An 18712-nucleotide genomic window follows, 5' to 3' on the forward strand; every position below is an offset into this window, starting at 1 on the left:
TTCTTTCAACTTCTCTGTAAGTTTGAAATTTTCCCGAAAAAGGTGGAGATTTAAAATATAAAATTAAATAAAACAGGAATATTCCTTTATCTCCAATCCCCAGCCTTATTCACCCTCCAGAGGTAAACTGTTAGCAGTCAAACTTGTATCTTTTCAAGCAAGTTTTTTAAAAATTCGTTTAGAAAGATACAGAAGTATAATTTTTTGCATAAATGGAATCATAGTATATATAGGATTATACTTTTATTTACTGATACTCTGCTTGCTTTTTAAATTTAACAGTATGCATTAGTTTTCTGTTGGTGGGTAATAAATTACCACAAACTTAGCGACTTAAAACAACACGAATATAGAGTTCTGGAGGTCAGAAATCAGAAATGGGTTTCTCTGGGATAAAATCAAACAGGGCTGTGTTTCTTCAGGACACTTAGGGAAAATCGATTTTCTTGCCTTTTTCCAACTTTTTAGACTCTCCTCCAATCCTTGGCTCATGGCTGCCTCCTCAGCCTTCAAAGCATCTTGAAGCTTAGCATCTTCAGATATCTTTGACATCTCTGTCTTAAAAGGACCCTTGTGAAATCAGTGGGCCTACCTGAATAACCCCCATCTTAAGATCTTTAATTGTGTCTGCAAAGTCCCTTTTGCTTTGTAAGGTAACATATAGACAGATTTCAGGATAGGACATGGACATCTCTGGAGGGCTTTTATTTTACCTACCATGCTGTATATTATACCTAGCTTGCTTTATCAGTAAATGTGATTCTTCTTTTTTTTTTTTTTAATTTTTTTTAAAGATTTTATTTATTTGACAGAGCACACACGCAAGCGAGCACAAGCAGGGGGAGAGGCAGAGGCAGATGGAGGGGGAGAAGCAGGTACCCGCTGAGCAGGGAGCCCTATGTGGGGCTCCATCCCAGGACCCTGGGGCCACGACCTGAGCCGAAGGCAGACAGTTACCTGACTGAACCACTCAGGCACCCCCTAAGATTTTTTTTTTTAAGATTTTATTTATTTATTAGAGACAGTGAGAGAGGGAACACAAGCAGGGGCAGAGGGAGAGGGAGAAGCAGGCTTCCCGCTGAGCAGGGAGCCAGATATGGGGCTCGATCCCAGGACCCTGAGATCATGACCTGAGCTGAAGGCAGACACTTAACAACTGAGCCACCCAGGCACCCCAACCCCCTAACATTCTTTTTAACAACTGTATAGAACCGAAGTAAAATTTATGTAATCACTCTTAGGAATATTTAGGTGTCCAAATTTTATGCGATGATAAGTCCTGCTAGGAACAGTTTTGTACATATCTGTGTCAATATATCAGTGTATCTGTGGGATAAATTCCTAAAACTGAAATTGCTGAGTCAAAAGGTAAATGTGTTATCGATTTGATAATACTGCCAAATTGCCTTCCAAACTCTTCTGCCAATTCACATTCCCATAGCTAAGCCTGTTTATTTCTCCATACTCTTGTAAGCACAAAATATTAAAATAATCTTTTCATGTTTTTCAATATATGAGTAAAAATTTTATTATTCCAAATTGCATTTCCATCAAGAAAGAGGTTGAGCATTGTTGTACTACTTTCTTCTGGAATTTCAGATTAAACTCTTTGGACATAAAGAGCAACATATTTCATGATGGGCTTGTGAGACTTTGGGTCCATAATGTTTGTATTTATTTAAAAGCATGTATATACTAAACATTTTTTAAATAAATAGTATACATTAAGGTTAGTGGCTTCCCAAAAGAAAACATGTTGTAATAATTACCAAGACTTCTTAATAAGTAAGTGTATAGTGGGCTTTGTTGTTGATTACATAAAATACAATAATTTATTTCCTTGTTTCTAGGTTTTGTTTTGTTTTTGGTGTTGAAGTAATTCTGAATTGGAATTTTTTTTTTAAACTCTGTGACTACCAGCTTCATAGTATCAGCTTTGAATATGTCTCCATTACCTATATCGCATTCTACCTTCCTCCACACGATATGTGAAACCTCCGTGATATGTAGAAAAGATAGAAAAATGCAGAATATAATTTGAGATTATCTGTATTTAGCCTTCAGCTAATTGATCTTAAATGATTGATCTCTGAGAGAAAAGTCATTCATTCCATCCATAACCCAAACCTTTTAAAAATTCTTTCAAACTGAAAACAGTGGTTGCTTCTGAAGGTGGGGGCAGGAAGATGACTGGGTGGCCAGAGTGGTAGTGTCAAGGGTGGGAGGGAGTCTTCTTAGTGTATAGTCCTTCTTAGTATCTTTAAAGATTGTAAATATGGAGCTAGGTCATCTATTAAAAAAATCATTTTTAAAGCCCTTTTCTAATTCTCATGTGACTCAAGTGGCAGCTTGATTCATTCCATTGAGGTGTGGGAAGATGAGCCATCATATCTTTGCACATTAAAGGTAGGATCTAAAAGTGATTCTTAATCCCAAATTCCAACTTTAATGTATACAGTTGACCCTTGAACAACGCAGGGGTTATAGATGCCATATATAACTTTTGACTTCCCCAAAACTTTACTAATAGCCTGTTGACTGGAAACCTCATTGATAACATGAACAGTTGATTAATACATATTTGGATGTTATTTGTATCATATACTGTATTCTTACAATAAAGTAAGCTAAAGAAAATGTTAAGAAAATCATACAGAAGTGAAAATACATTACAGTACTGTACTGCATTAAAATTTGCCTATATGTGGACCTGTGTGGTTGAAAACTGTATTCATTATGCAGTATAAATTCCTTCATAAATATATTTTGAAAGAAAATCAAACATAAATCACCTAGAACTTCTCAGTCAATATGATAATCCAGGTCCCATGCATTTAATTCTTCCTTCCTCTCCAAAAGTCTCATTGAAATAACAAGAAACAGAGAAAATGCTGATAAACTTGGGTAATCAGAAACTGAGGGTGTATACTAAAAACTTTGTTATTTCTAAATGACACAGTGTTGGAGAGATTTCATTGAACTTTTCATTGATCAATTCTCAATATTAAAAAAATAATAATAACCTGAAATGTTGATTAATGCCTGCCCATTCAATCCTCCTGCCAACCCCCCATCAAAAACATAGCTCAGAGCTTACAAGTTTTGTGAACAAGGGAGCCAGCTGATGGGAAGCAAACCTATAGTTCCCAAATGTAAATCTCCAATCCAGTCACCACCACTGTACCCCCTGTCCTCCTTTGCACATTAAAATCTAAACATCTTTAAATCAGAAAGGGGAAAAGACTTAATCTTTCCTCCTTTTACTCCTTTTTTTTTTTTTCCTCTTACGTGCAGTAGGTTTGCCGATAATGCCAAATGGCATCAGTAACTGTGACTTATCCTTACGTCTTTCAGTCAGAGTTTTAAAGTATTTTTGCCAGGGGGCTCCTGGGTGGCTCAGTTGGTTGAGCATTGGACTCTTGATTTCAGCTCAGGTAGTAATCTTAGGGTTATGAGATCCAGCCCTGTGCTGGCTCTGAGCTAAATCTGGAGTCCATTTGGGATTCTCTCTCTCCCCCTCTGCCCCTCTCCCCACACGCACTCTCTCTTTGATCTCTCTAAAGTAAATCTTTTTTTTTTAAGATTTTATTCATTTGCTAGAGAGAGTGCATGCGTGCACACGTGAGAGAGAGCACGAGAGCAAGCGCACAAGCAGGGGGAGCAGCAGGTAGAGGGAGAGGGAGAAGCAGGCTCCCCGCTGAGCAAGGAGCTCGAGTCTCGACTCAACCCTGGGATTATGACCTGAGCCGAAGGCAGATGCTTCACGGCCTGAGCCACCCAGGCGTCCCTCAAGTACAGACAATCAGTCAGTTAAGCTGCGGACTTGAGATACTGGCTGAGGTCATGATCCCGTGGGTCATGAGATAGAGCCCTGTGTCAAGCTCCACACAGCAGAGAGTCTGCTTGAGAGTTTCTCCCTCTGCCCCTCCCCCCCACTTGCACAGGCGTCTATGCAAGTATTTTTGCCTATCAGAATAAAGTGTTCCCTTTGATCGTGATAAAACCTTTTGGCTAACATTCCTTATTATTTTAGGTTGAATTCTCTTACCCGCCCCTGATTCCAGGAGATGGTCATGACAGCCACACTTTACCTGAAGAATGGAAGTATTTGCCCTTCCTTGCCTTACCAGATGGCGCACACAACTACCAGGAAGGTATGTAAACAATGAAGCAATTAGTAGGTGCTTTTTTTTTTTTTAATTAACTAAAACATCTTAGATTCTAAGTATTTTGGCAAATGAAAGGCCTTCGGCTTCTTGTGACTATTCATAAAATATTTCAATGCTTGTTTGGAGACAACTAGTCATTCACTGGAAGTTATGCAGCTGGGCTTATGTTGATAATGTTAGTGAACGTTGGCCACTCTTTTGCCAGGAGCCCTGGCCAAAGTTAGTGGCCAGATTAGGACATCTGCTACTGGTAGCACTTCCTGCATTTATACCTCAGACTCCTTTCAGAGGGAAACTAAAGGGTTTACCTGTATTGGCTACCAATAGACTAGGGCTCTAGCTGCAAACATACTAGGTTAGTACAACAGTGCCCACCTGGGATTGCTTTACCACCCCTGGAGCCTGCTATTGCAGGGCTCTTCGTAAAAGTTTACATGTAAGGGGTGGCTGGCTGGCTTAGTTGGTAGAGCGTGTGACTCTTGATCTTGGGGTGCTAAGTTAAAGCTCCATGTTGGGTGTAGGGATTACTTAAAAATCAAATCATTTTAAAAAACAGTTTGCGTATAAGAGGAACATATTAACACCCTCAGAGTAAAAGCAATGCTGTGAAATTTCTAGTGAGTCTCCTGTGACCCTGTAAATGAGTGCTTTGGCTCAACAAAGGACATGTTACGGCATTATGGACTCTACCAAAACACCAGATTAAACTCGGTTTAATTACCTCTCTTCCTAATACTTAATAATTTTCATGAAATGAAGCAAATGTTACTATGCAGTTTAATGTAAATTTTAAATACATTATTTCTAACCTTGCAAATCTTTTCTTTTTTATTATGAAAGCTTTTAAACATACAGAAAAGTTGAAAGAATAGTATAGTGAATATCTCACAAATTTTCTTTATATTTATGTATGTGTACAATTTTGCCTCTCCTATTTGAAAGTCTAACATCATGTTGCAGACAAAATGACAGTTTTCCTCTAAATACTTCGGCATACGCTCTTAAGGTCATTCCTCAGGATAACTTCCAGTACCATATGACAGCTGAGGGATTTAACAGTAATTTGATAATATCATCTAATATCTAATTTATGTTCAAATTTCTCCAGTTATTCCAAGAATTTCTTGGATCTATACGAGATTCGTGTGTTACCTTTTGTTTGTATGATTCTCTACCTCTTTTATCTAAATATTTTCTTTAATTTTTTAAATTTGAATTCAATTAATTAACATATAATGTATTATTAGTTTCAGAGGGTAGAGGTCAGTGATTCATCAGCCTTATATAATACCCAGTGTTTATTATATCATGTGCCTTCCTTAATGTCCATCGCCCAGTTACCCCACCCCCCACCCCCTTCCCTCCAGCAACCTTCAGTTTGTTTCCTATGATTAAGAGTCTCTTATGGTTTGATAAAGTATTTTATGAAATAAGTGATTGTAGTTTCAATTTTAACCTATTATAATTCAGCCTCTTGGGCTTTTGAGAATATGCATGAATGAACGTACATAGTAAGGCAGTAAGATGGATTCTAAGAAACCAGTGGTTATGATACTAGAAGTAGATATGACATGGGTTCCTTGTTACATCATCATTTTGGTTGTAATTAACTTTATTATAATACTTCAGTTTACATTATTTATTAATAAGGGTAATTCACTTTGGTATTTACATTTTTCTTTGTATCTCTTAGATACTGTGTTTTTTCACTTGCCACCCAGAAATGGAAATGGAGCCACAGTATACGGTATCTCCTGCTATCGACAAATTGAAGCCAAGGTATGGTAGTTACAATGAACAACAACAAAAAACACTGATATTATTTTAGATTTTTATAAACAATTTGAAGTTGTTTTCCCAGTAGTACCAGTTCATTCACATGAATGTTTCTGTAAGACATGGGTAACTATAATTATCATCAAATATTTTGTCCATTGTTTTTATATAGTGATACCTAAATTATCCATTTGTCTTCATAATACTTTATTTAAACTTTATAGCGTCCTTGAATTTTCTTTTTCCAGTGTTTGGTATATAATTTAGAAAAATGAAGTGATAATGTGTGCTGTTCTTTAAGCAACTGTTTAGAATTAGTGGAAAGTACTTGTAGTAGCTTTGAAGTACTTGAATATTCTCTTAATTATCTACAACTAAGATTTTAATTCTTAAATTACCTGCCATCTTAATTCCTGAATTACTGTAATAACTCTAATTAATAAATTCACATAAGCCAAGATGGGTAGCTTCCCCTTTCATGATGGTTTGCTTCTGAGCAGCACTGTTTTTTTTTTTTTGTGGTGAAGATACTCTGAGTAAAAATCTCTTGCCTATCATGACATCATTAATACTTCAAAGTAGTGAATGTTTCTCAACTTCAGCTGTACATTGGAGTCACCTGGAGAGCTTTAAATACTAGAGATGCCTGGTTCCCAACCCCAGAGATTCTGATTTAATGTTCTGGTCATCAGGAGTTTTAAAAGCTCCTCAGGTGATTCCAGTATGTAGCCAAGATTGCAAACCGCTGCTCTAAAACAGTGATTTTTAACCAGAATTACCTGGAGACTTNACTTTTTTTTTTTTTTTTTTTTTTTTTTTTTTTTTTTTTTTTTTAAATACACACCTGACCTTTCCTTCTGCTGTGACTAAATTAGAATCTCTGGGAATTGAGCTTAGGCAATTACAAGTTTTAAAAGCTTCCTCAGGTGAATAATTAATCTTTTAAAAATTTTCATTAGCTTTTTATAATGACCATTTCAAACATGCAGATAAATTAAAATAATTGTATGGTGAACACCTATATGCTCACCATGTAGACTGAACAAATGTCAGCGTTCTACCACAACTGCTTTGCATGTGTGTCTCTATTTTTCCCTGAACCATTTCAAAAAGAATTGCAGGTGCAAATTCCACCATATCCAAAGTAGTTTACTACTGTGAAACAGCCCTTCGTGCGCAGGGCCTGGAATATAGGACACACCTAGTAAATATTTGAGGAATGAATAACTGAATTTAAAGATAAAGATAAACCTGAGAGTAAAAGTTAGCCTGATAACTTTGTACATTTGATTGCTTCATATACTGTTATCCTTAACGTACGTTTCTATGAGATGAACTGAGTTGCCTGCCCCCCCCCCTTGGAAATCTGTTCCTTTTACTCTCATCCCCTAGGTTGGTAAGCACTAGTAAAATTTTCCAGAGCTATCAACATGCCCTACATAGCCTTTAAATGGCATTTCATACTACCTGTCTTCCTCACCCCCTGGGTCTGACCCATTCCACAGGAAGTTGAGGTTGCCATTTTCTCGAAATTTTTCTTTCTTCACCTGATAACCAGAGGGATAAGACAGGTATCAGAAGGCCCTAGAGCATAGGAGAAAGACTGATTCCCTTTGAATGAAAGTGAGCCGTGATAGATGAAATCCAATCAAGGCAGAGAGGTAGAAAACAGATTGAGGGAAGGCTCTATTCTTGACTTGGTTTAATGACTAGTCATTAGTCATCAGTCAGTTGAAGACACTGAGGCCCCTTGATCCTCAGGACAGGTCTAAGGAGATGTCAGGCAGTACACTAGAGAGGGGAAGAATAGTTCTTACTTTCCTCACAGAATTATCTGAAGTTGATCAAATGAAGGCTTGTGTCTCACTAGCAGAGAACTATAGACATCTCTGGTGGTCATCCTCAGAATCATCAAGGCATGAGTTATGGCTCAGGGCTGGGCTACAATACCAGTTTGCCAGGATAAACTCCAGGCAGCATAGAACAACTACCTTAACAAAACTGTTGCCAGTTCTTCCATCTTGGGATTTTTTGTCATGTCTTAAACTAGGCCCTTCTCACCAGGAACAGTAGTCTCTGAAAGGATGCCCATTTTCAAAACAGAATCAAGGACATTTGATTTGCATTATGGATGTGGCAACTTACACACACAGTATTCTCCCTCATGTAATAAGTTCCTCATTGAGAGTAGGGATTCTCTCTCAAGGTTACATTCCTAGTGCCTACCAGATTCTGGCACAAAGTTCCTGGCTGACTCATTCAATAAATATTTTCTGAGATGCTCAATAAATTTGGAGTTTAACTAAATGTAAGAAATTTTTTCTGTCTCACTGCTATTTTTATATTGAAAGATAATGATTTTTAAATATTTCTATGAAATATTTCTAATAATGACTGTTTATATAGGCCTTGAAAGTACGGCAAGCAGATGTCACCAGAGAGACTGTTCAGAAAAGTGTCTGTGTTCTAAGCAAGTTGGTAAGAGACCAAATAACTTGTTAATGCGTTTGTTAAATAATCATGGCAGATTTTTACTTGAGAATAAGGCATTATTAGAATAAGAGATTTATGGAAATAGATTAAAATTCATTAGGCATTCTCATTTATTGTCGTGCATCTCCTCTTTCTTTTTGCCTTTCAGCAGTTTTACTCATTTGCACCTTTGCCCATAACTAGATAAGATGAAAGAAATCTCCTAGCTAGGTATTTCTAAAAGAGGTTGACACTTGATCAAAATGAGGTAGCTGATAGATTTCATTTATCCATTTTTATTTTGTTTTTAAGACTTTGGATAAATAATATATTACTAAAACTAAAATATCATAATCACTCAGATTTTACTGATGATATGAAAGTACATGACTCTTGCTATGAAAAATTGTAACCTTGACTTGCTCTTTAAAAACTTGAAATTCGGGGGACACCTGGGTGGCTCAGTCGGTTAAGTGTCTGACTTTTGATTTCAGCTCCGGTCATGATCTCAGAGTTGTGAAGTTGAGCTCTGGGTGGGGCTCTGCGCTCAGCAGGAAGTCAGCTTGGGATTCTCTCTCTCACTCTTCCCCACCCCCTGCTCATGTGGGCGCGCACACGCACTCTCTCTCAGAAATAAATAAAATCTTTAAAAATTAAAAAAAAAATTTTTTTAAAGATTTTCTTCTTTTCTTGCTGTGCAATGGCACCCTGCTTTTATTTTATTTTTTTTAAAGATTTTATTTATTTATTTGACAGAGAGAGACAGCCAGCGAGAGAGGGAACACAGCAGGGGGAGTGGGAGAGGAAGAAGCAGGCTCCCAGCGGAAGAGCCTGACGTGGGGCTCGAACCCAGAACTCTGGGATCACGCCCCGAGCCGAAGGCAGACGCTTAACCACTGAGCCACCCAGGCGCCCCTAAAAATTTAAAATTTTTGAGGAACAGAGATGACATAATGAATTGTGCATTAACAATACTTTAAAATTGTTTCATCTGTGTACAAGTTGATCAGATGCAACTGTATAATTTTAGCTTTTATTTTTTGAAGAAAATATATAACATTTATTTTTCATAGCTCTTCGTTAAATCATTTGTAATGTTCCTTTTTTTTTTTTTTAACTAATAGCGTAATAACACCAAATGACTAATTCTACACGTAGATATAATCTCCCAAATCTTTGTGCGGAAAAATCCAGATCTCGATCATAATTATCTTATAGCTATATGATTACTGAATACAAACATTTCTGCAATTAACCTAAATCAGAATGGAGAATATTTCATTTGCCTAGTCACCAAATTTTGTTTAATTATTTCTTGTGTGTTGTCTAGTTTTTCTCTCTTTCTCTCTTTTTTTCTTTCTTTTCTTTTCTTTCCTCTTTCTTTCTTTTCTTTCTTTCTTTCTTTCTTTCTTTCTTTCTTTCTTTTCTTTCTTTCTTTCAGATTTTATCCATTTGAGAGAGTGAGCATGAGGGAGGGTGCAGGGGGAAAGGGGGAGAAACAGACTCCCCATTGAGCAAGGAACCTGACACAGGGCTGTATGCCAGGACCCTAAGATCATGACCAGAGCTGAAGGCAGATGCTTAACAGACTGAGCCATCTAGGTGCCCCTGCCTTGTCCAGTTTCTTATGTCCACAGACAATTTAAATGTAGTTTGCTTAATATATGTTGAATTTTGCAAAATAGGATTTATTTTGGCTTTTTCTACTAAGCTTAAAAAAAATCCTGAATAATAATAACTTATACTGTGGGCCTTAATAAGTTTTTGAGGATCAGATATTGCTTCCAAGAGCATAACTTTACATAGAAGGCAAGAATAGACTCCTTAAAAAGGAATGGTTGTAAAAGACCCCAATATCAGAACATTGGTAGATTGCACCTAGATAGTTTCTAGAAGGGTAGCCTGAAAAATAGAAATCAGTGAATATTTTTTTATACTGGGCCAGATGATTAAAGTATAGGAGTACCAGATATTAAAGCAAGTGCGGCATGTTGAAAGACTTCCTGAATAATCTTTCTTCAAAGGAAAATTATAATAACAATAAATGCCATTCATCAGGTTCCTGTATGTTAGGTATTAATTCTATACCAGACACTTTTTAGATATAATTGTCATTTGACTCTTCATATAAAAACAGGGAAATGTAAGTATTTATTGCTCTCATTTTACAAATAAAGATGGATGAGAGAAAAAATACCTAGCTCTCATAAAGCTACTAAGTGATAAAATCGGGGAGAAAATCAGGTTTTATCTGTCTTTAAACAGGCATAGGGGATAGAGAGAGCTAGCTCACGCAAAAGGGTTTGGTATTTCATGGTGCATTGTAGTTTATATATATAAAAATATATGAAAATATACATATATATTTGAAATATATAAAACATGACTTTATACTTAGATACTTTAGATGGTAATGATATATTAACAAGGATATTGGTTGGAGGGAACTCTTCTGGTATTGTTTTAATTAACTGGAGTATATATACAACGTAGTCTTTGCATTCTAAGAAGGACACAGAATCAGGAAACATTTAGAAAAGAACATTGAAAATAAAAAGGATGGAAATAGTAGAAGAGGGTCTTAAATAAAAATAAGAATTAGGGAATAATTTTGTTGAAGTATGTGAAAGAATATTTTGATAAAAGACACAAACTAGTTGTTCCAAGCCTCCATAGAGGACAAAAAAGGGAAATGAACTTAAATTGTGAATGTTCAACTAGATATAAGAACTGGCTATTATAAGGATGATTGTCAACACAAACCAGCAGAACAGTGCAGAATTAGAATGTTTTAAATTTTATTATAGCTAATGTTAAAGTGCTTTACATGTGCCAGACGCTCAGAGTGCTCTTAACCTGTGTCATTTAATTCTGGAAACAACCCCTTAAGATGTACTGTCTTTTCATATGCCAGTGTTCACAGCAGCAAGCAGATGTGGAGAGGTTCAGTGCCTGGGGTTATGTGGCTGAGTGATAGAGCAGATCCAGTGCCCACTCTGAACCACTGTACTCCAAGTGTGTCGGGCACTTTTTGATAGCAGCCATAGAGCTGAAACGGGTTATTTAACAGCTTTTAGCTGTGAATAATAAGATACTAAAGTTGAAGTTAGTTTTTCTTCAATTACAAAGTTGTAAGTTGTTTTTTTACTATTATCAAACTAACAGTGTTTTTTTTTCTTTAAGCCTCTCTATGGCTTACTTCAAGCAAAACTTCAGCTCATTACACATGCATACTTTGAAGAGAAGGATTTTTCCCAAATTTCCATTCTAAAGGTAACTGTATCCCTCTATAGATATATTTGGGTGAAAACAGATTCATGAATCAATCTGTTGATACTATGAAGATAATCTTGTTAGCTTAAGAAAGACATTCTTCTTTGAAAAATAACATTGGCCCTATTATGATCCAGCATTTGCACTACTATTTATCCAAAGGATACATAAATACGGATTTGAAGGGGTACATGCACCCCAATGTTTATGGCAGCATTATCAACAATAGCCAAACTATGGAAAGAGCCTAAATGTCCATCAACTGGTGAATGGATAAAGAAGATGTGGTATGAAATCTTGTCATTTGCAATGACATGCATGGAGCTAGAGTGTATTATGCTGAAGCAAAAGAAGTCAGAGAAAGACAAATACCATATGATTTCACTCATATGTGGAATTTAAGAAGCAAAACAAATGAACATATGGGAAGGGGAGGAAAACAAGGGAGAGAGGGAAACAAACCATAAGAGACTCTTCAGGATAGAGAACAAACTCCTGAGAGTTGGTGGAGGGAGGTGGGTGGGGGATGGGCTAGATGGGTGCCTGGTATTTAGGAGGGCACTTGTTGTGATGCGCACTGGGTGTGGTATGTAAGTGATGAAACACTGAATTCTCCTGAAACCAATCTTGCACTGTATGTTAACTAACTAGAATTTAAATAAAAATTAAAAAAAAAAACACAAAGATTTGCAAATTGAAAAAAGAAAAGGAAATAACATTGAAAAGTGAGGAAGCTGCCCAAAATGTACAGTTGATATTTATTAAATTTAACCAAACTGCCTCTTATTAGGAAATAATGACTACAAAGGACTATAATTAACATAAGTGTTTCCCTTAATGGATAGTAGCTCTTTTGCTATGGCATTGCTTCTCTAAATTTGCTTGTCTTACTAATGTACTGCATAATATGTTTATCAGTCTTCTGGTTCCAATCTCCCAAAGCAAAAAAAAAAAAAAATCCAGACTATATGACTAGATGGATAGCATGTTTTTATTTGGGCTGCCATGAATGTACGGAACATGGCTCTCTCCTGGATTTTAGTGAGTATAGGACAATTAGATGTTTAGCAAGAAAGTAGAGGGAACTTAGCCTAGAATCCATACCACCATATGAGTGAACAAAGCTTTAAAATGAAGAGGAAGAGAAGAAGGGAGTGCTGGAAACTGGTGAGGTTTCAGAAAGACCTCCATTGTTACTGGCAAAACCAACTGCCTCAGTTAGAGAACCGATTTTTTCCTGGTCATCATACTTCTAATTTAGTGTCTGAAATGATTGTAAAATGTTCTAAATTGAATCTATATTTTATAGGAGCTTTATGAGCATATGAATAGTTCCTTGGGAGGAACTTCATTAGAAGGATCCCAAGTATATCTTGGTAAGTAGCTTTTATACAAATCAGAAGAAATGCCCTAATTTCTCTACGTTTGGTAAACCAAGTTGCATGTAAAACTCATACTCAAAGCGGAATTTCTGTATTGGATCTAAATTTAAATTCTTCAGTGTTTGATGTTGCTGTTTCCTTAAATATCTTCTTAGCCAGTATTTATTTCTATTGAGAAAGGTTATAACATAATTGTAGCAATATTTAGAACTATTATTGTATAAAGCACATTTGTGCTTTTCAGAATAATGAAGTTTTTTCTTCTTCTTATGGTAATGCTGACCAAGTCAATTCCCTGTTATAACAGAGAGGAAGAACAAGAGAGCAAGATCTGCTCAGCTCTTTCCTATCCTAAGATTTTTCAAGTTGGGGGTTTTGTTAGATTTATACTGTTTTGATAATCCAGAATATTCACTGGTGTCCAAGATACTCAAAAGGCATTCAATAAATACCCTTTTCATGATGAGAAACTAAGTTTGTATCACACAGTGATTTATGTTCACTCAATTCCTATTTTAGCATGAAGTAGCCAGACTGTGTAGTTCCCTTTTATAATCCTGTGTATAACATAAGCTGGTTACAAAACTCTTGAGAATATATTTTTCTCTAATTTCTCGTGTCCTATGGCAGATGATCAGAAAAGACTATGATTTAGAAATAACCATGGAGTACGTTAACCCAAAACCATGTTCAAATGATTGCCACTACAGTATAAGCTTCATTATTTCTAAACTTGTGTAATTTATAAGATATTTGTAGAATGGGGAGAAAATGTTAGAGCTACACTGTCCGCAACAGTAGCCATTAGCCTCATGTGGCTGTTTACACTTAGATTAGAATTAATAAAAGTTAAATAAAGTTAAAAGTCATTTTGTCAGTACACTTACTACATTTCAAATGTTCATTGGCCCTATGTGGCTACTGAATTGAACAGTGCAGATTTAGAACATATCTATTATTGTAGGAAGTTCTATTGGACCATGCTGTGCTTGACTGTTAGCGGTTACTTGATAAATTCTGAGTATGTGTGTACATAATCAAATATTATGTAAATATTTTAATATTTGCATATTCTTACCATTCCTATTTTTACCTACCTTTCCTTTGATGGGAAGAAACTGACAAAATCCATAAGTTGTCATTACTGATTAGCTTTTTTGTTAACATTGTAGGTCTGTCTCCTCGAGATCTTGTGCTTCATTTTCGACACAAGGTATGATACCTAATTTAATTTGTAATGTACTCAAATTGTGGTCATTTCCCTGAGCAAATTCTGTATGCTGCAAGGTCAAATATAGATGGTGGCATGCCATATTTTAGTTCTTCTAAGACAGTTTTTATAATGATAAAAGTTGAAAATGTTGGTAGAGCTTATAGGATAGAAGTTTTTAAAAGTATAGGAATGTCTATTTCTGTGCAGGAGAGGATACTTTTTCTGTTCTCTGTAATTTCAGATGTCATGAAATTAGAGTGGAAAGGGACATGTTTTAATCTTGCAGAGTAGTTTATATGTTGCTCTGAGAGTGAAACATTTGTAATAAAATATCTATACCTATGTCTTCTGATCTTTATTATTAAAGATATGACTGGAACATACACACATTGATCATTCATTTGCACACATTTATTGAGTATCTGCTGTGTGAATGCCCTGGTCCCTGCCCTTGAAGGAGCTTGCAGATATTTCAAGCAAAAATAACGTAACTCCTTCCAAAAACCACTATTTGTTGGGGCGCCTGGGTGGCACAGCGGTTAAGCGTCTGCCTTCGGCTCAGGGCGTGATCCCAGCGTTACGGGATCGAGCCCCACATCAGGCTCTTCTGCTATGAGCCTGCTTCTTCCTCTCCCACTCTCCCTGCTTGTGTTCCCTCTCTCACTGGCTGTCTCTATCTCTGTCAAATAAATAAATAAAATCTTAAAAAAAAAAAAAAAACCACTATTTGTTAAGAGATTTAAGTCATTCTCGGGGCGCCTGGGTGGCACAGCGGTTAAGCGTCTGCCTTCGGCTCAGGGCGTGATCCCGGCGTTGTGGGATCGAGCCCCACGTCAGGCTCCTCTGCTGTGAGCCTGCTTCTTCCTCTCCCACTCCCCCTGCTTGTGTTCCCTCTCTCGCTGGCTGTCTCTCTCTGTCGAATAAATAAATAAAATCTTTAAAAAAAAAAAAAAAAGAGATTTAAGTCATTCTTAATTAATACATAATTTTTAATTTTTCAGTATAAGTTTGTAATTTTCAATGCAGTTTTAAGCACTGTAGTTAATATTATTGATTAAATGATGTATGGTTATGTTTGAGGAAGGGAAAAGGCAAATGAATAATAGGCTTGAGTTTCTTATTTTAATACAGTATCTTTTCTTCTTTAGGTCTTAATCCTGTTTAAACTAATTCTTCTTGAAAAAAAGGTGAGATTTGACGGAATGGAATATTTAACATGTGTTGACATTTCTTAAATACTATACAAAATTAAAACTAATGGTAAAGTATAAATGAATACTTTTTTGCCTACTGTTGTAGACCAAAACACATATTCTTGTTAACTACCATAGAATATAAATTTGTGTAGTCTTTTCTATGGGCAATTTGATAGTAACAAATTTAAATGGACTTAAATAATAATGAAATTTATTGGGTTACTGCAGACTTCATGGCTCATTGATTGAATGGTTCTACTGTATAATTAAGTATTGAGATTTTTTTCCACCTCTTTGCTCCACCGTCTGCTGTGCTAGTTTTATCCTGCGCCTGGTTTCCCTTGTAGTGTAGGGAAACTGCCAACAGTAATTGGTCTGTATGCTCTCTCAATTATAACTGGTGGTAGAGGGGTGTCTGGGTGGCTCAGTCAGTTGAGTGTTAGACTCTTGGTTTTGGCTCAGGTCATGATCTCAGGGTTGTGAGATCCAGCCCTGAGTCAGGCTCCGTGCTCAGTGGAGAGTCTGCTTGAGAGCCCCTCCCACTGCCCCTGCCCCCACTGGCACGTGCTCTCTCTCTCTCTCAAATAAATAAATAAATTGGGGTGCCTGGGTGTCTCAGTCAGTTAAACAGCCGACTCTTCACTTTGGTTAGGTGGCCGACTCTTGATTTCGTCTCAAATCATAATCTCAGGGTCATGGCATCTAGCCCCCGCCCCGTGCCTCCCCCTGCTTGCTGGCGCATTCTGTCTCTCTCTCTGAAATAAGTGAATAAGATCTTCAACCGATAAAATCTTAAAAAAAAATAATAATTGGTATTGGTGGTAGAGATAATACCTATTCCCAAACCATTTAATAATCTTCCTTTGCAGTTTGTTTAGACCCATGAGGCCATGTGCTTGGAGTGAACAAATAATTGTTGCCAAAGAAGTACATATATTAGTTTAAATTTGGGTTCCAGACCATTCTGTAGTACAAAGAGATTGGATTGCCATGATTTTAGATCAAGGGTGTATAAACTAGGTCTCAGGGCCAAATCTGGCCCACCGTCTATTTTTATAAAGTTTTATTGGAACCCATTCATCTACTTACTGCTTATGGCTGCTTTTGCATTATAGTCGCAGAATTGAGTAGTTGTGACAGAGACCATATATGTCGGCTGCAAAGGAAGAATTATTAGTATTTGACCCTTTATAGAAAAAGTTTTCTGACCTCTGGTTTAGACCAACCAGGAGCTGCCCTTGGATCTGGGGCCAGTTTTATATACCATATTACTGTGCTAAGTGTAGTAGGGGTGGAATGGATGTTGGAAAGTCAGCCATTTGCAATGTCCAGTGTGGTTTGTTACCTTAAAAATGTTTATTCCTTTGGCCCAGTAGTTCTTCTCTTAGAGATTTATTTTCCAGAATTAATGTGAGTTGGACAGAAAGCTCCATCTAAATCATTCTGTCACAGAATAATGAGTTATCAGTGAATAAGTACTGGCTCATCTTGTATGTTATATATAATTTCAAATGACTAAAGAGATTCTGAGATTTTTTTTTTATTGTAAAGATGTTTCATTGAATGTTAAGTGAAAGCTTGTCCAAGTACATATCAAGCCCGTGATCCCAATTTTATAAATAAATATATATTCATTAAAAAGAGACTGGAAGGAAAGACATCAACAATTTGGTGAGAATATAGGTTGTATTTTTATTTATTAAAGATTTAATTTATTTATTTATTTAGAGCATGAGCAGGGGGAAGGGAAAAAGGAGAAGGGGAGAGAAAGGATCTCAATCAGACTCCACACTGAGTGCAGAGCCCGACACAGGGCGTGATCTCAAGACCCTGAGAGCATGACCTGAGCTGAAATCAAGAGTCAGACACTTAACTGATTGAGCCACCCAAGTGACCCTAGGTTATGTTTTTAAGAAGGAAGTATTTTTCTAGTTTTCTGTAATGAATATCTATTTCTTCTTCAAAGAGAAAAAAGGTAATTTTTAAAATGAATGAATCTAACATACTATATATGCAATGTTTTAACTTTTTAAAAAAGTTTTTAATTGTTGTAAAATACACGAAACACAGTTTGCCATCTTAACCAGTTTTTAGTGTATAGTTGAAAGGCATTAAGTACATTTACATTGTTAGTGCTGTCATCACCATCCATTCACAAACTCTTCATTGTGCAAAACTAAAACTGTACCCATTAAATAGTAACTCCCTGTGTTCTCCTCCCCACTGACAGCAGCCCTTCTATTTACTGTTTCTATGTATTTGGCTACTCTGAGTTCCTTATACAAGTGAAATCATGCAATATCTTTTTGTGATTGGCTTGTTTGACTAAGCATAGTGTCCTGAAGGCTGATCCATGTATGGTATGTGTCAGAATTTCCTTCCTTTTAAAAAAGGGCTGTACATACATCCATTGTATGTACATACCACATTTTGTTTATCCCTTTGTCCTTTGATGGACACTTGGGTTGCTTCCACCTTTTGGCTCTCATGAGTAATGCTGCTATGAATGTTGGTATGCATACATTTTCTTCAAGACCCTGCCTCCACTTCTTTTGGGTGTATACCCAGAAGTGGTATTGCTGGACCAGATGGTAATTCTATTTTTAATTTTTTTGCATAACCACCATACTGTTTTCCATAGTGGCTGCACCATTTTACCTTCCTGTCAACAGTGCATAAGGATTCCAATGTCTCTACATCCTTACTAACACCTGTTATATTTTAGTTTTTTTGATAGTAGCTGTTCTAATTGGTGTAAGGTGGTATCTACTGGTTTTGATTTGCATTTCCCTAATAGTAATGTTGAGCACCTTTTTATGTGCTTGTTGGTCATTTGTATGTCTTCCTTGAAGAAATGTCTGTTCAAGTCCTTTGCCCATTTTAATCAGGTTTTGGGTTTGGTTTGTTTTTTTTTTCTTCTTGAGTTGTAGGTTTCAAATTTTGCTATTGCAAATCATAATAAAAAGTATTTTACATTGCAACCCAGGGCACACATGGATATAAGTATCTGAAACAAAAGTCTTCCAAAATAGTACTTAGCCTAGCTACATGTAGTGGCATTTATGATGATATAGCTTTATCTAATGTGGCAAATTGCAGGTACACTATTTTTATATTGATGTGATGAAATAAGGATGTCCTTTAATGCAATACTTGGTTTCTCTGTACTTAGAAAGCACTCCTTAAGTAAGATCATCTTTAAGGAAAGCATAGATAATTGTGGGTTCTATG

General features: G+C 36.4%; 1 protein-coding gene across 22 annotated transcripts in view; it reads left to right on the top strand.

Annotated features, from left to right (window-relative positions):
- Positions 1-18712, top strand: part of AVL9 (AVL9 cell migration associated) — an 84427-nt gene that overhangs the window by 18302 nt on the left and 47413 nt on the right. For all 22 annotated transcript variants that reach the window (XR_004628407.1, XR_004628404.1, XR_004628410.1 and 19 more), the window contains exons 2-8: positions 4034-4154; positions 5863-5948; positions 8352-8423; positions 11601-11690; positions 13000-13066; positions 14245-14285; positions 15434-15472. Coding sequence is in view for 2 of the 22 variants with exons in the window: in XM_034670155.1 (XP_034526046.1) it covers positions 4034-4154; positions 5863-5948; positions 8352-8423; positions 11601-11690; positions 13000-13066; positions 14245-14285; positions 15434-15472 (516 nt within the window). In the remaining 20 variants the exon portion in view is untranslated. The remainder of the gene's footprint in view (positions 1-4033; positions 4155-5862; positions 5949-8351; positions 8424-11600; positions 11691-12999; positions 13067-14244; positions 14286-15433; positions 15473-18712) is intronic.

This window comes from Ailuropoda melanoleuca, chromosome 1 (genome assembly GCF_002007445.2).
Source record: "Ailuropoda melanoleuca isolate Jingjing chromosome 1, ASM200744v2, whole genome shotgun sequence".
Lineage (NCBI taxonomy): Eukaryota > Metazoa > Chordata > Mammalia > Carnivora > Ursidae > Ailuropoda > Ailuropoda melanoleuca.